Genomic DNA, 26,379 nt, shown 5'->3' with positions numbered 1-26,379 from the left:
ATAGTGTTTACACAGCCCTCAGGGCTTGTTTCCATTTAGGTCCTGTGTATTTGACTAGTGCGACCTATTATGTTTCTTGTTGAATGCTGAATTAGTTAATTGCTAAATGATGAGCACTTGTAAACTGTAGATATAATTCTAACAGTCTATGGGCCAATTGCCAGTAGAATTATTTGTTCTCAACCTCACTGACCTGAAAAGGCTGGACACAGGGCTTTACAGTAGGTCACTCACTGATTGTGATGAGTTGAATTTCTCTTTCCTGGTGCAAGTTTGATTCTGTGTTGATTACCTTAAAATGTCAAGTTTAAAAAAATCTTGATATTGTTATACTGATGCTACAGTATGTCTTGGTGGTTCATCGACCCATGATGGACTTCTTAGTGTTTCTCTCAGGTCTCAGCAGGATGGTATAACACTTTGGGCCAAATAGTGCTATCAATAGACCAAAACTAGATGCCAATATGGCAAATACCTCCACTACATCTGCATATTTGCCTGGAGAGCTGATGTATGCTGGGATGAAGGCTATCCACACGGCACAGAAGATCAACATGCTGAAAGTGATTAACTTTGCTTCATTGAAGTTGTCTGGAAGATTCCTTGCCATGAATGCTAGGAGGAAGCTGAGGAGTGCCAGTAAACCAATATAACCTAATAATACTGCAAAACCAACAGTTGATCCCACTGCACACTCATAGACTATCTTATCACTGTGGTATTGTGTGTTTTTATGAGGAGTTGGTGAGGCCGACACAAGCCAGGCTGTGCAGATTATTGCCTGGATAAAAGTAAGAACCAGAACTGTTCCTCTCTGCTGCATAGCACCAAACCACTTCATGATGTCTGCACCCCCAGGCTTGGAAGCCTTGAACACGGCCAACACCACCATAGTCTTTACCAGGATACATGAGACACACAGCACAAAGCTGATCCCAAATGCTGCATGCCTCAGCTGACAAGTCCAGAGCTTGGGACGGCCAATGAACAAAAGTGAACACAAGAAACATAGTTTGAGTGACAACAAGAGAAGGAAGCTGAGTTCTGAGTTGTTGGCGCGCACCATGGGTGTGCTTCGATGATAGATGAAGATTCCCAGGACAATGGCACAGGTAAAGGTGCCTAGCAATGAGATGGTTGTCAAGGAGATACCCAGAGCCTCATGGTAGGAGAGGAACTCCATGCTCTTTGGGACACAGTGGTCACGCTGGGGACTGGACCAGAAGTCCTCTGGACAGGTGGTGCACTCTGTAGAGTCTAACGAAGAGGGCAATATTTAAGGGACAGACAAGTACAACATCCTCCTGAAGATAACCTACTGTACATAGCTACGTAATGTAAACCTACCAGTCTCATTGCTGATCTCTCCCTCAGAACAAGCGATGCAGTCAAAGCAACAGACAGGTTCTCCTTTCCTTCTGGCCACCCGTGTTCCACTGGAACAGCTCTCACTGCACACTGACTGAGGTGCCTACAGAGGAAAGTAACCTAATGATCAATTTCAGTCATTTTTGCACCCTAAGCTTGACATGAGCTATTCTAGAAAGCCAAAGTGACCTTTGTGGATTCAAAGTTCCAGAAGATTCTGTCTTCATGGACGATGAGTTCTTCATCTCCGTGGGCTGACTTCTTGACCACACCCACATTTTGAACATATGTACTTCCATCAGGGAGCCACGCCCAGTTCATGACATCATAGATTGGTATGGGATCACCATTCTCATCAAATGATACACGATCACCAAATGATGTGGTGAAGTTGATCTTTTCCAGGTAATACATAAGCTAGAAAAAGTGATGCGCAAATAGTTTTGAAGAGCAGTACATAATGCTTACATTGACACGGTCTGTTGAAATTACACTGCATTTTGTATTTTGGCATACATAAATCTTTTTTTTCCCAGCATGACAATCATGATCTTTTGTGTAACTTTGTTACTGCTCCAAATAATACTTTTACAGTAGGCCTACATTTACAGTACATATTAATTATTATTCAAATGTTTTATCTAACTCCATTGAGTAAACTGAATTGACATCACACCTGCCATGGCTGTATTGTCTGCAAACTGGCACATCTGTGCCCAGTGAAAGGCCCTCTTCCTGGCACACACTGCAACATGTCATGGAGGGCATGGGCCAGAGCATACACAGCCTTGTACACATTATACTCTAGCCTGAGCTCAGACACATCCAACAGGGTAGTTTCTGCTGTTCCTAGGTTCTCTTGTCCAGTACACACCCCTCCACCAGCATCCACCCACCCTGACGGAAGAGGTGCAAATTTACACCCAAATGCGTTCTCCCAAAACGTTCTCACCTGAAAAAACAAAATGAAAACTTAAGCATACATAGGTGTCTATATGTTGATATGAACACAATTGGCCCGTGTTCGGGGGAGGGGAGCCAGGCAGGAAGGGTGACATTTGTCACTGCACGTAATCCTACAGGGTGTGGCGGCACCTTTCAGTGTTGGGCGGCAGTAGTAGGACGAAGGCTCTACGTCCTCCCGCTGGGGGCTCCTCACTGACAGTAGGATATGAGAGCAGGAACAACACGCAAATGTTTGTGATGAGGAATTAATCTGCATAATGACTAAATTGGGGTAAACGGGGAGTAAAAAGCGAAAACAAAATTACTGCTGAAATATTAAATTTAACCAAAGACTCACAATGGTATTTTCATGTCTGTTGTCAGGGTCATTGTCAGGATGTATTTTTAACAAGAAGTCCTTGAGACCTGCTATCTCTCCTTGACGGACGGCAACACCCAGGGTGCCTGCCAGGTACGGCATGAGCCGAGGAGTCTGGAAATTAGGATCTGTCACCCAGCCCAAATCAGCTATCCACTGCACACCTTTCACATTCTGTTTTACCACCTGTTGATATATGTGTGTATATTTACATACATACATACATACATGATATAATATTCACTTAAATATAACTTATTTCAGATTCCTGATAATTATGAATCTCATAACCCCAACCTCCTCCATGAGATTAACCATATATCTCCCATATACAAATGCAATGACCACACGGGCTGTGGAGGTCTTCATCGCAGTGACAATCCTCTGCAGTTCAGCTGGGTCATTGTCCCAGGGCAGAACCTCCACGTAAGCCAGACAACCCAGACCAGACTGGGCCAGCTCAGACTGGAAGGACCTGGCTGCATCGCGGCCATAGGCATCATCAGTGAACAGCATTCCTGTCCACGTCCATCCGAACCGCCTCATAATCTGGAGCATAGCTCGTACCTGATTGAATAAAGAATTGTGTTTAAAGGGATAGTTCAGATTTTTTGAAAGTTGTATGAAATACTTGCCATTAATATAGTGGTTGCAACTGTATTAATTGATTGCCCGAGTCCCATGGTGGGAGTTCTGCTCTGGTTTTGGTCAATATTAAAGGGATAGTTCAGATTTTTTTAACTTAAGTTGTATGAAATACTTGCCATTAATATAGTGGTTGCAACTGTATTAATTGATTGTCCGAGTCCTGTGGTGGGAGTTCTGCTCTGGTTTTGGTGAAATATCAAGTAGTTCCGGTCATTTTGTGGGGGGCACTGGGGGCCACGCAGTAAAAGTAAATTAATCCACAAAACTAACGTAATTTGTATTGTTGACCTATTTCTAAAATATTAGTGCAACTTCCGTTCTTTTTTTACCCCTCTATCACACAGAACTATGTTTTTTGTGTCCATATCACTACGCCCAAAAAATAGTTCCATGTGATAGAGGGGTCAAAATTGAACGAAAGTCGCGCTAATATTTTAGAAATAGGTCAACAATACAAATTACGTTCGTTTTGTGGATTAATTTACTTTTACTGCGTGGCCCCAGTGCCCCCCACAAAATGACCGGAACTACTTAATATTGACCAAAACCAGAGCAGAACTCCCACCATGGGACTCGGGCAATCAATTAATACAGTTGCAACCACTATATTAATGGCAAGTATTTCATACAACTTAAGTTCAAAAAATCTGAACTATCCCTTTAAGTAGTTCCGGTCATTTTGTGGGGGGCACTGGGGCCACGCAGTAAAAGTAAATTAATCCACAAAACGAACGTAATTTGTATTGTTGACCTATTTCTAAAATATTAGCGCGACTTTCGTTCAATTTTGACCCCTCTATCACATGGAACTATTTTTTGGGCGTAGTGATATTGACACAAAAAACATAGTTCTGTGTGATAGAGGGGTAAAAAAAGAACGGAAGTTGCACTAATATTTTAGAAATAGGTCAACAATACAAATTACGTTAGTTTTGTGGATTAATTTACTTTTACTGCGTGGCCCCCAGTGCCCCCCACAAAATGACCGGAACTACTTGATATTTCACCAAAACCAGAGCAGAACTCCCACCACAGGACTCGGGCAATCAATTAATACAGTTGCAACCACTATATTAATGGCAAGTATTTCATACAACTTAAGTTCAAAAAATCTGAACTATCCCTTTAAGCTATATTGTAAAAGGACCATATCACCCATTTTCAATTGTTCTTCGCTAATGCTGCATTATAAGATGGCACTAGGGAAATTATGCCATCTCATAACTAACAGGCATTAGTGAGGAACAATTAGCCCTTGCTAAATCCCACCCCAAAAAGTGATTGTCCAATGCCAATCCAAATAGTTTAGCTGTTTAACTGTTTAACTGTTTCTATGCAGGTCAAGCTTTCGCCACCTCATAGCTGTCAATGTTATTTTGAATTGCTGTGTTGTTGAACATATACACGGCTTAACCTCGAGAAAGTTACACGACTGATCCACCCAGGTGATGGCAATAATACTAATTGTAGTCTTACCGTGCAACATGAAAACTCCTGTCGGGTGGTCGTTAAAAGTTGATTTCTCCCTCTGTCATTTCCTCATATTTCTAGTTTATTTAAATAATGTCATGCACATTTGTCCAGTGCATAGCCTACTGCAGGCCTGGTTGACTAGATTTAGTAGACATTTTGATGCTCTTGCTACTGAAATAATCAATTATTTATATGGAGAAATCCAGTCATTTAACATGCATCTGAGCGATGCTCCCCCATAGAGATGCAGCATCTTGCCCTGTCTCCTCACTGCTAACGTGCCTATTGGACATGGACTGGTTGGGGAGGGACTTAACGAAGGGCTAATTACATGAAGATAAGGTTGAAAATGGGTGAAGTGTTCCTTTAACTTAATGGTAAATTAAAACCAGTGAATATCCTACACAGATTCGATTCCACAACAAAAAGTTGTCATTCTTATTGTCTTTTGACTCTGTCCGCAGAGACCTTCATCCCCTAATTAATACACACAAGCGACTGAGAGGTGATATCAATTACACTCACTCACTATAGGGATGTTTTCACACTATAGTGTGTACATGTATACTACTTGATACCAGCAGTTGTTTGTAGAAGTTCACCTGGAAAGCACCACTTGGAACTGTTCTAAAGAAGGATGGAAACTTATTCCGGTCACTCAGACAGGAGCAGGTGGCATAGTAACTAACCTGCAAAAGGCACAAAACATTTGTTCTGTGATATAGGCCTACTACATTTAAAATGTAGGCATTTAGCAGACGTTCTTAACCAGAGCGACAAAACAAGGTAAATAAAAATAGAATGCAGAGAAAACAGTGTAGTGCCTAAAGAAACTAGCATATCAAATAAACAATGAACTTAACATCTGTCTAAATAACAGTAAATCCCATTCTTTATCTTTAAGCTCAAGTGAAATGTTCTGAATATTACAGGAGAGCTTTTCATTGATTGAATTAAAAACAACTTATTTAGGCTACAAATAATAATACTTTATGTTATTTTTTATTTAATAATTACAATCAATGAATAGCTCACCTGTAAAATTCTTGCCTATGCGCTCCAAGCCCTTGATTTGTGGTCAAGAAAAAAACTAATCTAGGACACAAAAGACATGATAACGAGTGACCTAAATATGTCTGCATATTAACGATAGCTTGGTCAGCCGTACAGCATCATTCCAAACTGGCAAGTAGGATTACAGGGAGACCGTTGCATTTCCCCTGCAAGCAGAGCATGTGATGAAGTGGAGTGGGGAGATTGGGAGAAACAACCTCGTAATCCACTGAACAGTCCCTGTCAATCTGCTCACACACACACACACACACACACACACACACACACACACACACACACACACACACACACACACACACACACACACACACACACACACACACACACACACACACACACACACACACACACACACACACAGTGGCAGCCTTTACGATTTGCAGGCTCGTTTCAGAAACCAGTTGGAGAACAATGCATTCTTTAGATGTAAATAGATTATACACTACCTCTATATATTCTTAAGCACCATGGACAGTGACACTGTCACAAATCACACAAAGAGCTGTGTACAGTATGTGTAGCATTTTACCATTGCAGTGAGTGTGATGAATGTGGTGTACAGTCTGTACACAGTAGGTAGCAAAAAGGCAAAATTTCAGGAATAATCCAGCATACTTTAAAGATTACGTAGACAGTTTAATAACAGAAATCCGTTCAGAACTACATGCAGAAATGTACAATACCCGAGCCGTATTTTGTGCTACATATTTTAGTATTATGTTAAGGTTGAAGTTGAAACCTTACTGTATTGAGTGAGCACAGTGATTAAGGTCAGCCAAAAAATACATATCTACAAGCTCACAACATGTTGTTCACGCTGTGAACTTGTAGAACCGTGATTTTTGGCAAGGACATTTTGTATTTACAGTAAAAAGTACAGAGCCAACTCATGTAAAGTCTTTTAACTGGTTAAAGGTATACAATGTACAACATTCTGAATACCACACCACATAGTTTAATCTTCACCCCAACAACAAAATGAAAAATATGTTATAACTAGAAAAAGTGCCCTTCTGGGCACAGGTCTCCACCAGGAGGATAGGACTGTGTGAGATGTTTGGCAAAATGTTTAGTAGTAATATAAACATGTTTGCCTTGTATGGCAATTGGATGATTTGAGGCATTTTGTTCCAATCAACCTGTTTTGCAAAAATCAACCTGTTGGTGGCGCTATAACAGGCCAATGTGAAAAGGGTGGGATATATTCCTCAGCCTAGTAAGAAAATGTGTGAAAGATTTCACGTAAATTGCATGCTGTGTTCATGATTTGAGGCTTTTGTTCAAAACGGGGCAATCTTGCAAACTGTGAAAGGCAATTGTAGCCAATTAGGGTGGAATATGAAATATCGGACAGATCCGACTTGAGCACATGACCATAGAGATACTGTGTAACGATTTGTGAGATTTTTGGACAGAATCTGGAGGAGTAATATCCAAAAATGTGTTTTACAAAAGTCGGCCTCCTGGTGGCGCTATAAAAGGCAGATGCGGAAAATGCAGGTCAAAGGTGTGTCCTTGGCCTCTAGGGAGTGTGCATGCAAAGTTTCACGCAGATCGGTGCAGTTTTAGGTAACAAATGTGAAAAGCTGCCTCATGGTGGCGCTATAACAGGCCGTTCTGGAAAATGCGGGGCAGAGGTTCATCGTTGGCATCTAGGGAGTGTGTGTGCAAAGTTTGGCATCGACCGGGTTAACGGTGCCGGAGATTAGCTGGTAACGGACGGACGGAAGGACACACGGACGGACGGACACACACACACACGGACGGACACACACACACACGGACGGAGTGCAAAACATACTCTCTCACCATGCCTTCGGCCTGGTGGAGACAATTATGTGACTACGGGGCCTGCCAGACACGGATCACGCACATGCTCTGCCTGCAAGTAATGCTCTAGTGTCTTTAAAGCTGTACAAAATATTACATTGTTATGACATTTCAGCATTATTCAATAAACAAAACATAACACAACACAATAAACACTAAATTGTTTATCATATTTTGTGAATAACAAAATAACCAGAATGAAACGATGGTAAAAGTGGCTTCAAGGAGGAAACTTACCATGGGCACTCTGTACAAACCTAATATACTAGAGATGTCAATAGACAGTGCTGAGGAAACATCGCCCACTATTCCGAGCACTGGAGGGGACCCGACACAGCTCTCATCCAGTGTGAACTGCTCCTCTCTCCCACTGACCATTGACAACGCTGCATGGAATCCAATTCCAAGCGAGTAACACGTATCATAGAGACTGTATCCCAGAGTCACATTGGGAAGTATGCTGGGGTTTGTGTTGATCTCATTAATGGCAAAAGCCATGGTCTGGGCCCATCTGAACGCTTCGAGGTTAAATCTAACACACAGAATGCCACCAGCAACTTTTAATATCATTGCAGAAATATACAACATAATCTTGTTGTTGTTATCCTATATGCTAGAGTCGTCTAGCAGCTAGACTACAGCAGTTGTTGTGAAAGTTGAACCACCCTTAAGGGGGTTCCAGGGCCCCGGGGGTCCCTGACAAAATGTGTTAATATAGCATAGAAGTTGAAATATTTTGAGCATTTTTTAACACAAATCTTCTTTTATGGGGTGTTCCCTGGCACAAAAACCTTTCAAATGGGTGTTTGCAGCCAAATGCATATCAATTTGGGGGTCCTTGACATAAAAATGCATGAGAACCCCTGTACTACAGTATCAAAACAAGTCCCCTCGTCTCTTGCTTGCTACTGTATCTTTGATACTCACCCATAGCAAGTGGGGTCCTTTTGCCTGGAGGTGAAAGACAGCTCAGTGACCACAGACAAGGAGTGGATATCAAACAAGCCACCCAGAACAAAGTCTCCGGCCTTGTATATTCTGTTGAGATTAAACTGTGCCTGTAACTCACAAAACGAGGAAGGTGAGGAAGACGAAGGAGAGAAGGAAGAGAACAATATCAAGTATAAGTACATATATGCAAGCAGGTGTATGTCTAGAGAAGCCCTCATGACTGACTGTCCTCCTCTGTCTAACCCCCCCTCTCCCCACCTTGTTTGTCCAGTTGTTAAGTTTTATACACAGTGCTATGCCGTCCCCTGTGTCAACTTGTGTCATTACCTAATCGTTCACTCTTCCCAGTCTCTGTAGCTAGCAAGAGTAGGTGGGCGGGTGGCCGGGGAGTTAGGCGTATGCATGTATCCTTATGGGCGGGAGTATGGTTTATTATTGTTGTTTGAATAGTCTCGTCGTGGGGCATACTTGATGTTATGCACAACAGTGCCCTGAGAAAGAGAAGAGAAAGTGCTGATCCATTCAAAGTGCAATATACAAAGTGCTATTATATTAATTTCTCAGGATATTGGTTTTGGAGGCAGTGGTGAGCATTCAGTGTTCTGATGGTTTAGGGGAAGCATTGATTGATTGATTGATTGATTGATTGATTGATTGATTGATTGATTGATTGATTGATTGATTGATTGAATACTTTAATATAGACATAAATGTAAACATAGACATAAATGTAAAGAGTGTTCCCATTCAGGTCCTGAAACTGGAGATATGGGGCCTGTGATAGTGGGGGAGATTGTGAGCCTGTGATCTTCTCCACTTCTCTCACTATCCTCCTTGTGTTCCAGTTGGCAGTTTTTAAATGTTATTATGCTCCTGTGTGTTTGGAAGAATAAAGGAGAAGATAAAACATTTGCACAGCACACTGTAAAAATTAATACATAAATGTTTTGGGCCTTAAAAACAGTATGTGGATGTTTTATCTTCACATTGATTCTCGCCTTGATGTCCAACAGTGTTAATTTGGTTGACTAACACTAAATAATAATAATAATAACACATTTTATTTCTAAGGCGCCTTTCAGGGCACTCAAGGTCGCCGTACAGGTTAAAAACAGTTAATACAAAAACATAGTTAAAAACAAAACAAAACTAAGGCACAGCTTGCAGCAGAAGACAACAAAGGTCAGCCTGCCTGCCTAAACAGGTGGGTTTTGAGGTGAGTTTGGAATATGGTGATAGAGTCCATGTTTCTAATATCAGGGGGGAGGGAGTTCCAGAGGTGAGGGGCAGAGCGGCTGAAGGCTCTTGACCCCATGGTGGAGAGACGGGCTGGAGTGATGGAGGAGTGATGGAGGAGGCAGACCTAAGAGACCGGGTGGGGATGTTGAAGTGGACAAGGTCAGACGGTATGGGGGGGCGAGGTTATGAATGGCCTTGAATGTATGGAGAAGGATCTTGAAGTCGATACGGTATTTGATGGGGAACCAGTGGAGTTGGTGTAAAACAGGGGTGATGTAAAGACTAAAGGTTTTGATATTTAGTCAACTGAGCCTAACTAAACAATTTCAGATCACTAAATAGGACTCAAACTAAATGGTGTGTTCAAAAGACTATAAGACTAAATCAGAATTTGCTGTCAAAATGAACGCTGATGTCCAGCACCTGGCCTAAATACAGGCCCAAGATGTGAACGCTGATGTCCAGCACCTGGCCTAAATACAGGCCCAAGATGTGCACACAATCTTCTGTGTTTGGGAGAATAAATCATAGTTCATTAGCATCATTGTCTGTTCTACACAGATCCTAGATCTACTGAGTTGCACTGTGATGAAGGCTCCATGCAAAAAGGTTTGGGAACCCCTGTGCTGAAGAATCCAGCCTGACATCCACAACTAAATATCTCCACTGCGAATGTTCACAAATATATTATACAATAGAGTGTGCACTGTGCAGCACTCCGGGATGTTAGGCCTTGTTCACAATGTAGGCTAATCTGATCTGATCTTTAGGACTGACTGTCCAGTGTCCACACTGTTATTTGCAAATGACTAGATCAGATTTGTGCATTCTTCAGACACGAAAATAGCACATCTAAAACGTGTCACTACAAAGTGTAAACAGGCTTCAGTGCTGGACTGCCCAGACTGAGACACATTTTGGAAATCAGATTTGAATAACTTTTCAAACCATCAAGGAATGTGGTTAAATCCAACAATCTGCACTTTCCAGCATGCCATGCCTCAGCGTGTTCTGTGTGTTATGTTAATTGTTTAGTTAGTATGTGCACGGGTCGGGAATGTGTTTATTGGGTTTAATGTGCCATGGGGTTGATATGTTATGTGTTGCAAAATGCCTTTTATGTGTATGTATGTGTCACATCATGTTTTGAAACAATCTCCGGTGACTAAATCTTGTCACCTGGAAATGAATGATTCTTTATTTAACACCTGTTGTTCAGCCATTATTTCATAGCCCTGGGCACCAATGTCATCATCACTGGGAAACACATACGGTACTGCCTTTGCTTGCCCAGCTCACGTCAGTGTTGTGTTGCCAGACGATCAGAAATCATTGTCTGGGGACTTCTAAATGCATGCTAATTGAGAACAATGCAAGAGAGAACAAAGCTATATCATAATACTTTATATTATATTTCTCCCTGTACAATGTACTGTACAGTGCATTGCACATATTGCCATTGGGAGAACTTATTACCAATCACAGAGTGAATTTCCATTTCTATGCTGATGATACCCAGCTATATATTTCTGTAGCTCCAGACGATCCCTGTCTGTCCAGCATCACATGCTGGATGAGTGAGAACCTTCTCAAGCTAAATGAGGAGAAGACAGAAGTTCTCATAATTGGTTCCAGTGAGCAGTACAAATCAATAATAAGTAGACTTGGCAACCAGTAAAGTGAAACAAATTTAATTTAAACCTAACCTTAACCAAAACGCCCCCAAAAAGTCACTTGTCCCTTCTGCATCTGGTACCCAGGAAGCGTGGCATACAAATACAGTGAGGGACCACAGGCCCTTGGGGCTTGGCGGAGTGTACTGTACACTTCAACTCGGGTAGACAGTTTGTGAGGGTTTAGGTGTGTGCTAGGTGCAGATTCAGGGAAAATGTCTTAGAAAGAGAATAAAATCCACACTCTTTGTGTTGTGAAAAGACAGAACACCTCTTTAAAGATAAACAATAAAGAAAAACAGCATACATACAGTATTTCAAAAAGTAGGCTACTGGCTGGATTGCGATAGACAGGGTGGCAGGGTGTGTGCAGGGTGGCAGCATGGCCTTATAGGTGCTGCTAGTGAGGGATTTTCGACTATAGGTTCCCCTGCAAACGTTTCCATGTGAACCCCCAAATAGCCCCAAGCTCATAGCATCAGGCTTTACACAACAGTAGGCACAATGCATTACCAGCTCTATTAATTCAATTATTTTCATAGAGTTAAACATTAATCTCATGGCTCTTGTGTTTTATGATGCAGCATATCCCTGGACGACCCACTGAAGAGCTTACCCAGAGTTCAAAGTCTACTTCAAAACTCTGTGTGCAGCTCTTCCTGCCCACAGTACAGCACACCTCACCACCTCACTGACATGACGTCCAGAGCACACCTCACCACCTCACTGACATGACGTCCAGAGCACACCTCACCACCTCACTGACATGACGTCCAGAGTGGCACTTCTCTTGGTGGCAGCTGTCTGCATTGGCTTTGCAGCAGCAGAAAAAGGTAAGAAACACACATGTATGCATACAAATGCACACAAGTGAGCTTGTAGATCTGCTATTTGCACAAAAGGGTGTTAAAACCAGCTTGTGACATGCACAATGCAGTGAATGCACAAACTGCAAATTATATTGAGCCAGCCAGAAAATGGCATTCCCACACCACCTCAATCAACACTTCACAGTACTGCCACCTGAACGGACATATATGACTTTTAAGCACTATTTTCATGTTTTCCTATTTTTCACCTGCACGTTCAACAGTTATGACATGCCCAGAATAGGGATTCTTGATCAAATGTGGGGGACTCGATTTAGCAGGAGTTTTGTCTTCTCTGCCATTGCAGTAACCAAAGCCTTGTTGACAATGTTTGTGTGCTATGCCTATGGAGTGTGGATGTATTAATGGAGCTAGAGAATGGCCTACCTGGCTGTATATGTTGCTATACTGTGTTTATTGTGTGTTTCTGTGTAGAATGGCCTGTGGAAACTAATATAGGCTGGGACGTTAAAGTCTAATCTAATCTAACATTCAATTAGAGATTAAAGTGCAACTGTGTTTTGGGAGGAAGTTGATTTTGTGGGCAAGGCACACATGAAGGGGAGCACACAGCTGTATACACCACATACACCACATACACCACTGTATGTCCGTTGGTATATACCTGTATATACCTTGGATGCTGAGTGTGACCCTGTGATTTAACAAAAAACACGGAAAGTAAAAATACGGAGATGAGAGCTTTCTGCCCAACAGCGCATATATATATATATATATATATATATATATATATATATATTGTCTATTAACAATGAATATATTTGTAATCAGTAATTTTGTCTGTGTTATGTGTGTAATTGTACTAGAGGTGGACTCCTGTAAGGACTCTGAAAACAAATGGGTCAAAGATGACCAGAGTTGCTCTAAAGATGCTGCTACGTAAGTATCCTACTGTATATACTAAATTATAAAAGCACTGTCTCTGGCCTTGTGTGTCTGGAGTTGTATCTCGAGAACCATCCAAACGACCCATCCGAGGGAGTGCTGTGCATGCCGACATCGAGTCTGTTGGATATGCGGTTGTCCAGAACCCTGCTAGATTGAAGATATTATCTTATAATGTAAATGGATTAGTTAGTGATAACTAACATTTAGCATAAGCACAATAAACTTATATGGTACTTATTAGTTTTATAGTTAAGGCCCTTTGGTACTGAGTGTACAGCATTTTGGTTAAACACTGTTGTTTTAAATGTGCTTGTTAAATAAAGTGGATTGGATTGGATAGTTTTAGTACTAAAACTAACAGGTGTTTTGTCTGTCTCAGCAGGTCAAAGAGCAGGTTCGTGGACCAGCTGCAGTCCAAAATGCAGCGGGCCCAGGCTCTGAGGGACGAGGACAAGTTGTACCGCTACAAAGGTGTTCTGTACCCCGCCGTCATGTGTCCAGAGGAACACCTCCGAGCACTGGAGCACCTGCAGGCCCGACACAATGACATCCTGCTGGTGGCTTATCCCAAATGTGGTGAGTACAGTAGGCCTATCGATCGTCACTGTAACGGATGTTACTGTTATCTACCATCTTTTATGATCGCCAAGTAAAAGGGTCAGAGCAGCATCACAGTATTACAGCACATACACAAGTAAGGGTAGGGAGGGAGACGCAAACATGTAGTACGGTTACAATAATTAACAATAAGACATATATTGTCTTGTTGTATTGTCTATCATGTAAATCAATGACCAGATATGGACATAATATGTACATGTGATGGGATGGGAGCAGCTACACAGTAGGATCGACTACACATTTGGATGTGTGTGTGTGTGTGTGTGTGTGTGCGTGCGTGCGTGCGTGCGTGCGTGCGTGCGTGCGTGCGTGCGTGCGTGCGTGCGTGCGTGCGTGCGTGCGAGCGTGCATGCGTGCGTGTATGTGTGTGTGTCAGGTTTCAACTGGATCTTTGGCGTTGTGGAGAAGATGGTGGCTGCAACTACAGGTGCTGATACACCGTCCAAGATGCCTCCACTCATGGAATTCTTCGGCCCAGAGCTCTTAAAGGTAAACTGTGTGTGCGTGTGTGTGTGTGTGTGTGTGTGTGTGTGTGTGTGTGTGTGTGTGTGTGTGTGTGTGTGTGTGTGTGTGTGTGTGTGTGTGTGTGTGTGTGTGTGTGTGTGTGTGTGTGTGTGTGTGTGTGTGTGTGTGCGCGCGTTGATGCGTTTGTACTGAGGTTCAAATTATCTAAAGTCCAATAAAAAGGCTGTAGACATAAACTCAATGGGACTTTAAGAAATGGCATATTTACAAAATGGGACCACGTGATATGAATATGAACAGCAAATGAACATGGATAAAAGCAGATACGACCTGTTATATTGCAAAGCTATTGACATTCGCTCCATATCAGTATTGGTCTGGGCGTCCCTTGAAGCCAGCGCTGTCATGCCTGTCCTGGAGAGCTCTGACGTGTCTTTACTTTTTCATACACTATAGAAATCTTTCTGTCTCTCTGTGACCTTGATGAGCACAGCTAGAGTGGAGAAGTGTACGTATATGTGTAAGTCTCTAAATGTTATGATGAATTGAACAAGGTGGACCCTCTTGTAAACAAGTGTAATGCTTTATTGGGTCGTCCACTCACAGTTGACAGTCTTTGTATTGAGTTGTGCTGTAATTCTGCAAAATTCTACTTAAATCAATCAATCAAAACTCTTTTAAGTAATGGTTGATGCTCCAACGGTACACCAAAGGTCTACTTTGTTTGTACCATCAGTGTGCATGTTAAAAACATTGAAAAGAAGGATCATTGTACATCGCCAGAAGCATGCTTGAGCCCTGTGATTATGTGCACTGACAGGGTGATGGACTCGGTCAGCCCAAGTGCAGCCATACACCAATCAGTGATGTGTCACCATGTGGCCTCCAGTGACCCTTCACCTCTTGTATCCCTCCCAGGTCGTTGGTCAGAGCCCCTCGCCCAGGGTCCTGGGGACCCACCTGCACCCGGACAACATCCCGCCTTCTTTTTACACCAGCAAGGCCAAGGTCAATGCACAGAAAGCGTCTTTGAGAAGTTTCAAGGGGATCATCTCAGATGTACAGCTACTACACATCTGCACATGTGCAGATGTGTAGTAGCCTTGCTTTAGGGCAGGCCTCCATATTTATTATTTCTGTTAATGTTGTAGGCCTACTTCTTGTTCTCTGTGCACATTTTTTGTGCCGTTTACTTAAAGTGTATCACTTTGGAGATTTTTGTATTATATTTTATAGGTACTTTATGGGGTATCATGGATGTATTATTGTCTCCACCAGGCCGAAGGCATGGGGAGAGAGTATGTTTTGCACTCCGTCCGTGTGTGTGTGTGTGTGTCCGTGTGTGTGTCCTTCCGTCCGTCTGTTACCAGCTAATCCCTGGCACCGTTGGCCCGATCTATGCCAAACTTTGCACACACACTCCCTGGATGCCAACGATGAACCTCTGCCCCACATTTTCCAGAACGGCCTGTTATAGCGCCACCAGGAGGCCGACTTTTGTAAAACACTTTTTTTGATATTACTCCTCCATATTTTGTCCAACAATCCTGCAAATCGTTACACAGTATCTCTATAGTCATGTGATCAAGACAGATCTGTCCGATATTGCATATTCCATCTTGATTGGCTAACAGTGACTTTCAAAATTTGCAGGATTGGCCCGATTTGAACAAAAAGCCTCAAATCATGAACGCAGTGTGCAATTTACGTGAAATCTTTCATGTAGATTGGCCTGTTATAGCGCCACCAACAGGTGGATTTTTGCAAAACACATTTTTGGAACAAAATGCCTCAAATCATCCAATTGCCATCCAAGTCGTAAGAAGAAATTGTACCCTTTTCACATTGGCCTATTATAGCGCCACCAGGAGGCCACAACCTGACCTGCCCTGGTGGAGACCTGTGCCCCGAGGGGCACTTTTTCTAGTTGGATGTAATTCACATGTATGATGTAGCTTTGAAGTGTCATTTTATTTCTGCCTCCCAATTCCCACTTGAAAAAGAGACTCTGTCTCAATGTGTTTTTACTGGTTAAATAAAGGTTAAATAAATAAAAAACACACCTACATTCACACATGCTGGGAACATGCTTAAAGGGATATTTCACTTTCAAAAAGAATTGTGGTCATTTCATCGTCTACTCAGGCTTTAGTGAACACCCTGCAGACAGTTTTTTAAGTTGCTTGATTTAGTTTTTAGATATTTGATTATTCATTTTAGCTGCCCCACCCCTTTCCTATGCAAACCTGTAACTTTATTTTGTCTTGAATATATCAGATCTACAAAGCTCACAACGTGTAGCCTATTTCTGTTTCTGTCAGATTTTGGTGATGTTCAGGAACCCTAAAGACACATTGGTGTCAATGTATCACTTCTCCAAAAACAACCCTGTAGTACCGTCTGTGAAGTCCTGGGAGTCGTTCTACGGGCAGTTCATGACAGGAGACGGTATGTAGGCTTCTGTATGTACAGCAAGTCAATGCTTCCCAAACCTTTCAGGCCATGACCCATCAAATGAATCATTTGAACTGGGACCAAAAAAATCAGATTTTAACTGAGTAACCCCCCAAAATAGTCATATTTGAACTGGGTGGGACCCCCACACATGCAGACATGCACTTGGAATATTAGGAGTTGAGACATTACATTTAGTTTGACTCGGTTCCATAGATAAATATTGTGAAAATAGCAGATCTACAAGCTCACTTTGTGACGCACTGCAAGCTTGTACATGTGCAATTGTTGAATTGTCTGAAAGATCTCGAAAATGTTTGAACATTTTTGAATATATATATATATATATTTTAACAAATCTTTTCAATGTCTTTCTGCAGTTCCTTGGGGTTCATATTTTGAGCATGCGTTGGCATGGGAACAGAGGCTGAGCAGTCCTAACGTGATGGTCGTCACCTATGAGGAATTACAACAGGTCAGAACCAGAACCTACCTGGACATCGTCTCTGTCCAAAACTGTTACTTTTCATGATTCAATTTCAAAGGTAGCAAAAGCAGAAGATCGACAAGCTTTAGATCTGTTCATTCTGATTTCCTGTTACGATGTAGTAAGGCCTATCATCAAGTATAGTGCGTTAAATTACGAAAAAACATATGGATATATATAAACATGCACCACTCCCCCAAACACTGAGATTCGGTCCGGTCCTCCACGAAATGGCCACACGGGTCCTCTGCAGAGATACTAGACATTCAGGAATTTTCTGGGTTCTCATAAACCCTCCTCTCGACCTTTGACCTAACCAACCTGCACTAACCCTAACCCTAAAGTAGAATTCCTGACAAGCTGTGTTCTTACATAAGCTGATTATATCCAAGAATGAGTGGCACAGGTGACACAGAGACAGACGTACGTATATAGACATAGGGACACACATTGCTGTCTACAGGAATGGCTAGCACCACTCAAAAAAGTGAGCGATCAAAATAAGCGATTTAGCGTTAAACCCATCGTACATGGTCGGAGCTGCAGTGGGCTCGAGAGGGGGTTATGTAATTTTGCACCTGTCTTGTACCACTCGTTCTTGGATAATAACAGCAGATTAAGTTAAGAAAACTGTGGGTCCGGAATTCTGCTTTAATCCAAGTTGTTTGCGCGTGCTCTGATTGGCTGTTAGGACCTGGAGCGGGGGGTACGTGAGATGTCTCAGTTCTTTGGCTTCAGGCTGACAGAGGATCAGTTGAAGAACATCTCTGAACAGAGCACCTTCAGCGCCATGAAGGACAACTCCATGGAGACCCACGGCAATGTGGCACATGTCATCTTCAGGAAAGGTGTGTGTGTGTGTGTGTGTGTGTGTGTGTGTGTGTGTGTGTGTGTGTGTGTGTGTGTGTGTGTGTGTGTGTGTGTGTGCGTGTGTGTGTGTGTGTGTGTGTGGGTCGCGAGGGTCGCGAGACATGGTCAAAGCATTTCTGGGGGTCCCCAGCCTAAAACGTTGAGAACCCCTGGTCTACAGGTAGAGCAGGTCGTCCTATGATCCATGGGTCGGCGGTTCGAATCCCGGCTCCTCCTGTCTACATGTCGAAGTGTCCTTGGGCAAGACACTGAACCCCAAATTGCTCCCGATGTGCTGGTTGGTACCTTGCATGGCTTCCGCCGCCATCGGTGTATGAATGTGTGTGTGAATGGGTGAATGTAATGCACAATCTATGTAAAGCGCCTTGGATAAAGGCGCTATATAAATGCACCATTTACCATTTACCAAACAGTGGGTCAGGTCCCGGTGTTCTACACTGTCTCCCTCTCAGCTTGCTCTCTGGTCTTGTCTCTGTGCTGTAGGTGAAGTAGGAGACTGGAGGAGTCACTTCACAGCAGAACAGAGTACTGAGATGGACCGGGTCTTCAACAAACACCTGACAGGAACCAGGCTAGGAGACCAACTCAACTACCAGCTCCACTGTCAGTAGGGAACTCCAGGTCCAGAGGAAAGAAATATTAGGGCAACACTTTTGTTTTTAACCGCATTTACTCTATAGCTATAGTTCCCTATCTTGGGCGAATATTATTTAAAAACAAAAGATCTACGAGTTTGTACAACTAGGTTGATTATTTCTAACGAGAGACTCGTCGAGTTAGTGTCCAGAGAAAAAAGGGGCAGATCTATTACAGATCCGTGGAGGTCTCTGGTCAACTACGTATATTACCACTGAATGATTTCTTATGATGACACGACAGTACAAATTAATCATGCTGTAACCACATGGCATGCATGCATATATTGCACACGCACGCACGCACGCACGCACGCACGCACGCACGCACGCACGCACGCACGCACGCACGCACGCACGCACGCACGCACACACACACACACACATACACACATACACACACACACACCTAATACATGCACCTAACACTTTACCTGAATTGTGCAATTGATTTTGTACTGTAATTTTAGTATACCTGGCTCTTTTGTTTACTGTTTATGTTGTGATTTTATCACTATTATATGGCTGTTCCTCTGGTTGGTGCAATGTCTAGGAACTGAGAATCCAAGAATTCTAGTGTATTATATGTAATAAAGAGTTTATTGGTTGGTTCATGATAATCTGATCTATTTATTATTCTTTCACGCAATAAGTGATGTGTTCTATTTGTATGTGTAGCAGCAGTAGCTCAGAGCCTCTGCCTGATGACCAAAAGCCTATAATATGTCCCCCAGCCAAGGGGGGGATTCCCCTTTAGGCTATTGGTTAAGACAGGGTTTTCATTAACACGTTGCCTTCTTCTGCCTCCTGCATTATGTGGATCGGTGATTGCGGATCACAAGGACTAATAGACATGTTAATTAACTCAGTTCTCAATATTGTACACATACAAAATATACGTAATACATTTCCATTTGACAATATATTATATACACAAATACAAAAAAAAATACATACCGTAATTCTAATAACTAACAATTGTCGCTGGGGACATCAGGCATGAATGCCGTTCATAAATCAGCTTTGACGTATTCAATGCATTTATGCATATTTTCTCTTCCTGAAGGTTAATCATATTTCAGATCAGTGCAAAAAATGGCCTTGATTAGGACTTATACATCCATACACATACAACTACATAAACTTGTATTTATTTTGTCAAGCATTTTTTTTCCAGCATTTTTTTTAATGGAGTGTGAAGTTACAAACGGGGTGTGCATATCTAAATACTGAATCAAGCAAATCAAAATCGGTAAGGGGTGCTAACAAAAACCAGAGTACACAACATTTACAGACTGAAGAGCACACGTTTCTTTCTCTTTCTCAAATCCTGGTGCAAGTTTTTCCTGTGTTGATTACATTTTTACAAAGTAAAGTTTTCTATATTTTGCTATATTTCCGCTATGTCTTGTTGGTGGGTCATCGACCCATGATGGACTTCTTAGTGTTTCTCTCAGGTCTCAGCAGGATGTTATAACACTTTGGGCCAAACAGTGGCACCAACAGGCCAAAACTAGATGCTAAAATAGCAAATACCTCCACTACATCTGCATATTTGCCAGGAGAGCTGATGTATGCTGGGACAAAGGCTATCCAAACGGCACAAAAGATCAACATGCTGAAAGTGATGAACTTGGCTTCATTGAAGTTGTCTGGAAGATTCCTTGCCATGAATGCTAGGAGGAAGCTGAGGAGTGCTAGTAAACCAATATAACCTAATAATACTGCAAAACCAACAGTTGATCCCACTGCACACTCATAGACTATCTTATCACTGTGGTATTGTGTGTTTTTATGAGGAGTTGGTGAGGCAGACACAAGCCAGGCTGTGCAGATTATTGCCTGGATAAAAGTAAGAACCAGAACTGTTCCTCTCTGCTGCATAGCACCAAACCACTTCATGATGTCTGCACCCCCAGGCTTGGAGGCCTTGAACACGGCCAACACCACCATAGTCTTTACCAGGATACATGAGACACACAGCACAAAGCTGATCCCAAATGCTGCATGCCTCAGCTGACAAGTCCAGAGCTTGGGACGGCCAATGAACAAAAGTGAACACAAGAAACATAGTTTGAGTGACAACAAGAGAAGGAAACTGAGTTCTGAGTTATTGGCGCGTACTATGGGTGTGCTTCGATGATAGATGAAGATTCCCAGGACAATGGCACAGGTAAAGGTGCCTAGCAATGAGATGGTTGTCAAGGAGATACCCAGAGCCTCATGGTAGGAGAGGAACTCCATGCTCTTTGGGACACAGTGGTCACGCTGGGGACTGGACCAGAAGTCCTCTGGACAGGTGGTGCACTCTGTAGAGTCTAACGAAGAGGGCAATATTTAAGGGACGGACAACAACATTGTTTTAAAGATAACCCACTGTACATAGAGTGCTCTGAATGTAGTTCTGTAAACCAACCAGTCTCATTGCTGATCTCTCCCTCAGAACAAGAAATGCAGTCAAAGCAGCAGACAGGCTCCCCTTTCCGTCTGGCCACTCGGGTTCCAGGGGAACAGCTCTCACTGCACACTGACCGAGGTGCCTACAAAATTAAGTAACAATGATCACTTTCAGACAATGATAAAAGCATATTTACTCTAACTCTAATTGGCCAAAGTGCTGTACAGACGAGGTCACCATGAGGTATCTAAAAAGCACAAATTCCATAGATATAAACAATGGCATACAATTCAGAGGCACAAATAGACACTCAATACAAACACAAATAACCAATCAGCAATTACCGTAATAAAAACAACACAACTCAGACATGTAGGACAAATTTAACTTAATTTCATTCAGTTATACGATGTCTTCTGGCATCCAACACTTTATGTCCACATGGGTTTATGAGCCTGAGTTGTCTAAACTAAATTCCATGCACATAATTGGCTCGATATAAGATATTTAATGAAGCCAAAGTGACCTTTGTGAATGCAACATTCCAGAAGATTCTGTCCTCATCAAGGATGAGTTTGTCATCTCCGGAGGCAGACTTCTTGACCACACCCACATTGTGAACCTCTGTGCTTCCGTCAGGGAGCCACCCCCAGTTCATAACATCATAGATTGGTATAGGATCACCATTCTCATCAAATGATACATGATCACCAATTGATGTGGTGAAGTTGATCTTTTCCAGGTAATACATAAGCTACACATATACAGATGTAGAAATGATGATGAGCTAAATTATGAACACTGAGAAACGTTTTGACTGACTTTGTGCTCATACACTCCCACTTTGTAACACCCCCTTTAACAATAAAACTGTGAATTGATGTTGCACCTGCCATGGCTGTATTGTCTGCAAACTGGCACATCTGTGCCCAGTGAAAGGCCCTCTTCCTGGCACACACTGCAACATGTCATGGAGGGCATGGGCCACAGCATACACAGCCTTGTACACATTATACTCTAGCCTGAGCTCAGACACATCCAACAGGGTGGTTTCTGCTGTGCCTAGGTCCTCTTGTCCAGTACACACCCCTCCACCAGCACCCAACCACCCTGACGGAAGGGGTGCAAATTTACACCCAAATGTGTTCTCCCAAAACTGCCTCACCTGAAGAAACACAATGAAGACTTACGCATAAATCAAATACTTTGTGAATATTTATCAGACAACATGCAGTTTGAATAAACTGCAGACTCTTAGATTTGTCTTTTTCGACCACAAATGTTGGAAAAGATGGAATGCCGTGACCCCCCCACCCAAAAAAAAAAATGTTCATCAGGTACTATGACTATACTAGGAGGAAGTGTTAAAATTATGTTTTTATGTGGCCACACTCACCAGTTCATTAAGTATACAACTGTGTGTTGTATGATAATGGGGGAGAGGTTAGGGGAGCGGTTACGCCGGTTAGGGTTAGGTCACAAGAATTATGTATTTTCGATTGGGCCTTTTGACTCAAAGGCTTTCAGCTTTCAGGAAGAAACCAAAAATACACAGGGAAGACATATTACTTGAATATTCTAACCACATGTTAACTCCATAGATAGACACATACAAAACAGAAAAAGGCACTCCATCTTTAAGAATGTGAGGATACTAGACAGATGCTAGGTTTATTGTTTACTGTACCTGGTATTTCAAGTGTACTGAATGCTTTTTTAGTTAGCATATTGTTTATACAGATAAGCTCATTGTTTACCAGGTAAGCTAATTTCTTTGAGGCACTGTTGTCTCTGGGCTGTATTTATTTGTTTTGTTAAGTAAAAATGTACTCTGCTTATTTGGATCTGACACTTGTAAGTTGCTCTGCCTGCATGCATGCCTAAATTGTAAACACTAAATTAAACCAAAGACTCACTATGGTATTTTCATGTCTGTTGTCATTGTCAGGATGTATTTTTAACAAGAAGTCCTTGAGACCTGCTATCTCTCCACGACGGACGGCAACACCCAGGGTGCCTGCCAGGTACGGCATGAAGTGAGGAGTCTGGAAATTGGTATCTGTTGTCCAGCCCACATCGGATATCCACTGCAGACCTGTGACGTTCTGCTTTACCACCTAAGCAATTAAAACATATAATTTGCCCATTTCCTCTGTACATTTTTGTGGAAACAAAAATAAAATTAATCACACTCTCTCTCAGCCTATGTGAATTGTGCAGCCTTTCTTGCAATAAGGACAAGCAGATGTACTATCTCATTTGGATCATTGTTTGGATCTACAAGCCATCAAATATCAGAGCCATAACTAGTGCAGTGTACGTGGATGGAATTATGGGATATATGGGCCTTTTTGAGTTACAGGTATGTGCATGCATGTGTTAACTGCATAAGGTTTTTAAACCATTCATTCCATAAATCATTTTTGCAGTGAGATGTGTGACATTGAATAAATATGAACAATGTGACTCATGTGAGCATATGCTTATTGTACACAGAAGTACTGAGAAATTTGCAGGGATTCGATTGCATTGCAATTAAAAACTATGTTTGACATTAATTTGTAACCTATTTGTTTTTCTATGGAGGAATGTATTAACTTCAATGTAACTCATTTCAGATTCCTTATAATTATGAATCCCTAAATTAACATAAATCATAACCCCAACCTCTTCCAGCAGATTAAACATATGGATCCCATAGACAACTGGAATGACCACACGAGCTGTAGAGGTCTTCATCAAAGTGACAATCCTCTGCAGTTCAGCTGGGTCATTGTCCCAGGGCAGAACCTCCACGTAAGCCAGACAACCCAGACCAGACTGGGCCAGCTCAGACTGGAAGGACCTGGCTGCATCGCGGCCATAGGCATCATCAGTGAACAGCATTCCTGCCCACGTCCATCTGAACCACCTCATAATCTGGAGCATAGCTCGCACCTGATGATGAGAGGTGGTACTGACTATACTCACTAGAGTAACATTTTTGTCAAGTGTGTGGAAAATGTACTACTTCATACCAACAGTGTATTGCAAGAAGTTCACCTGGAAAGCCCCACTTGGGATTGTTCTGAAGAAGGATGGAAACCTATGCCGGTTACTCAGACAAGAGCAGGTGGCATAGTAACTAACCTGCAAAAAGCACAAAACATTAATATCCTGCGATATACTACTACTACTACTACTACTACTACTACTACTACTACTATTACTACTACTACTACTACTACTACTACTACTACTACTACTACTACTACTACTACTACTACTACTACTACTACTACTACTACTACTACTACTACTACTACTACCTTTCCCCTGCAAGCAGAGCATGTGATAGAGCTAAACAGGGAGAAATCCCACTCCAGGTCATAAGGCCTGCTCAAACACAATCCCTGTCACTCTGCTCATACTGAAAAATAATCACATGCAAGGAATTTCTTGACAGAAAGTAGCTCATAACATGTCTAAGGTGGATTTGTATGAAACAAACACTATCCATAAGCACCATGGACAGCGACACTGTCACTTCTGTGTGGCAGTGAGATGTGTGACTGTAATTGTATGTTTGCTTATTGTGCACAGAAGAAATAATATGTTGAAAGGCGAAAGGAAAAGAAAGGAGAAAGATGTAAAAAGATTACATTGTTACATAATATAACAATTATACAATAAACAAAACATAACACAATACACTATACAAAGTTTGTTTATAATTTTAAAAAGAGAAAAAAAAGTGCTGCAGGGATCAATGGAAACAGGTGCTCTTTGGTGACACAGGTAAAAACATATATTATGACCAAAAAGGTTTTCTTATCTGCCTGGCTAAGGCCTTGATCAAAATAAATATGTCATATTTTTTCATCAAAGACGGAGTGCCTTGGATTTATTTTCTTTGCACGTATGCAGGTCACACCATTTGAGAGTTAAGCAGTACTTTTGTAAATAGCTAAATACATTATTAATTAAATTAGGGACCACAATTTCTGCCAATACTAAATACCGATACCAGTGTTGTGATCTTGTGTTGTGTTTATAGCTATCTATCTATATATCTCGTGTTGTGTTTATAGCAGACTCCTCACTCAAATGTGCACTTGCAGTTTGGGCAACTCGAAAGCAAACTCCACATGCCCCAACATTTTATTTACCTGCCATAGTGTCAAGCACTTACCCCTGTGTCGGATCTGTGGTTAGACTGGCATATTTGCCGATACCGATATGATAAGGGCCGATACCGATACTTTTCCGATACCAATACAGTATCGGGGCATCTCTAAATTAAATGTAATATCAAATTGATGATGATCAAAGTGATGTTCATGTTCACTTACCATGGGCACTCTGTACAAACCTAATATACTAGAGATGGCGATAGAATTTGTTGAAGAATCATCACCCACAATTCCGAGCACTGGAGGGGACCCGACACAGCTTTCGTCCAGTGTGAACTGCTCCTCTCTCCCACTGACCATTGACAACGCTGCACGGAATGCCACTCCAAGAGAATAGCAGTTATCATGGAGATTGTATCCCAGAGTCACATTGGGAAGTATGCTGGGGTTTCTGTTGATCTCATTAATGGCAAAAGCCATGGTCTGGGCCCATCTGAACCCTTCAATGTTAAAACTAACACACACACACACACACACACACACACACACACACACACACACACACACACACACACACACACACACACACACACACACACACACACACACACACACACACACACACACACACACACACACACACACACACACACAATGCAACTGTAACCTATAATAATGTATCATTGTAGAAATAGTTCACTTCAAGGGAAAAGGCTCGCTCGACTCAGACAGTCTTTTAAAGGTTCAGGCGTGTGTGGTGGGTGGAGATTCAAAGAGAACATATTATAGAAAGAGAAACAAACGCGTTTCGGCGCGAAGGCCTTCATCAGTGTCAGAATTTATGACATCCTGAAATGCTGACACTGACGAAGGCCTGCGCTCCGAAACACGTTTGTCTGGTTTGACTGCTGCTGCGGATCCTCAACATTATTAAACAAGAACAAGACTCTTACTACGACTGAGAGTGCAGATTTTATTC

At 42.1% G+C, this 26,379-nt stretch overlaps 2 protein-coding genes across 2 annotated transcripts; one reads left to right on the top strand and one right to left on the bottom strand.

Moving 5' to 3' along the window:
* Positions 1 to 55: 55 nt before the first annotated feature.
* On the bottom strand, positions 56 to 25,880 carry LOC306922606 (extracellular calcium-sensing receptor-like; the record flags this gene model as incomplete). Its single annotated transcript, XM_079500325.1, has 8 exons — positions 56 to 1,257; positions 1,348 to 1,471; positions 1,558 to 1,785; positions 2,045 to 2,320; positions 2,672 to 2,878; positions 2,990 to 3,259; positions 5,416 to 5,502; positions 25,620 to 25,880. 8 exons carry the CDS (start codon positions 25,878 to 25,880, stop codon positions 359 to 361), a joined length of 2,352 nt encoding a protein of 783 aa, XP_079356451.1. The 3' UTR covers positions 56 to 358.
* On the top strand, positions 12,347 to 18,866 carry sult6b1 (sulfotransferase family, cytosolic, 6b, member 1; the record flags this gene model as incomplete). The annotated part of the gene is made up of 9 exons (XM_079499496.1): positions 12,347 to 12,413; positions 13,277 to 13,349; positions 13,741 to 13,934; positions 14,356 to 14,468; positions 15,363 to 15,452; positions 16,766 to 16,892; positions 17,279 to 17,373; positions 18,077 to 18,233; positions 18,739 to 18,866. 9 exons carry the CDS (start codon positions 12,347 to 12,349, stop codon positions 18,864 to 18,866), a joined length of 1,044 nt encoding a protein of 347 aa, XP_079355622.1.
* Positions 25,881 to 26,379: the final 499 nt, after the last annotated feature.

This window comes from Electrona antarctica (assembly GCF_951216825.1).
Source record: "Electrona antarctica genome assembly, chromosome: 4".
NCBI lineage: Eukaryota > Metazoa > Chordata > Actinopteri > Myctophiformes > Myctophidae > Electrona > Electrona antarctica.
This window is presented reverse-complemented; position numbering and strand designations above follow the sequence as displayed.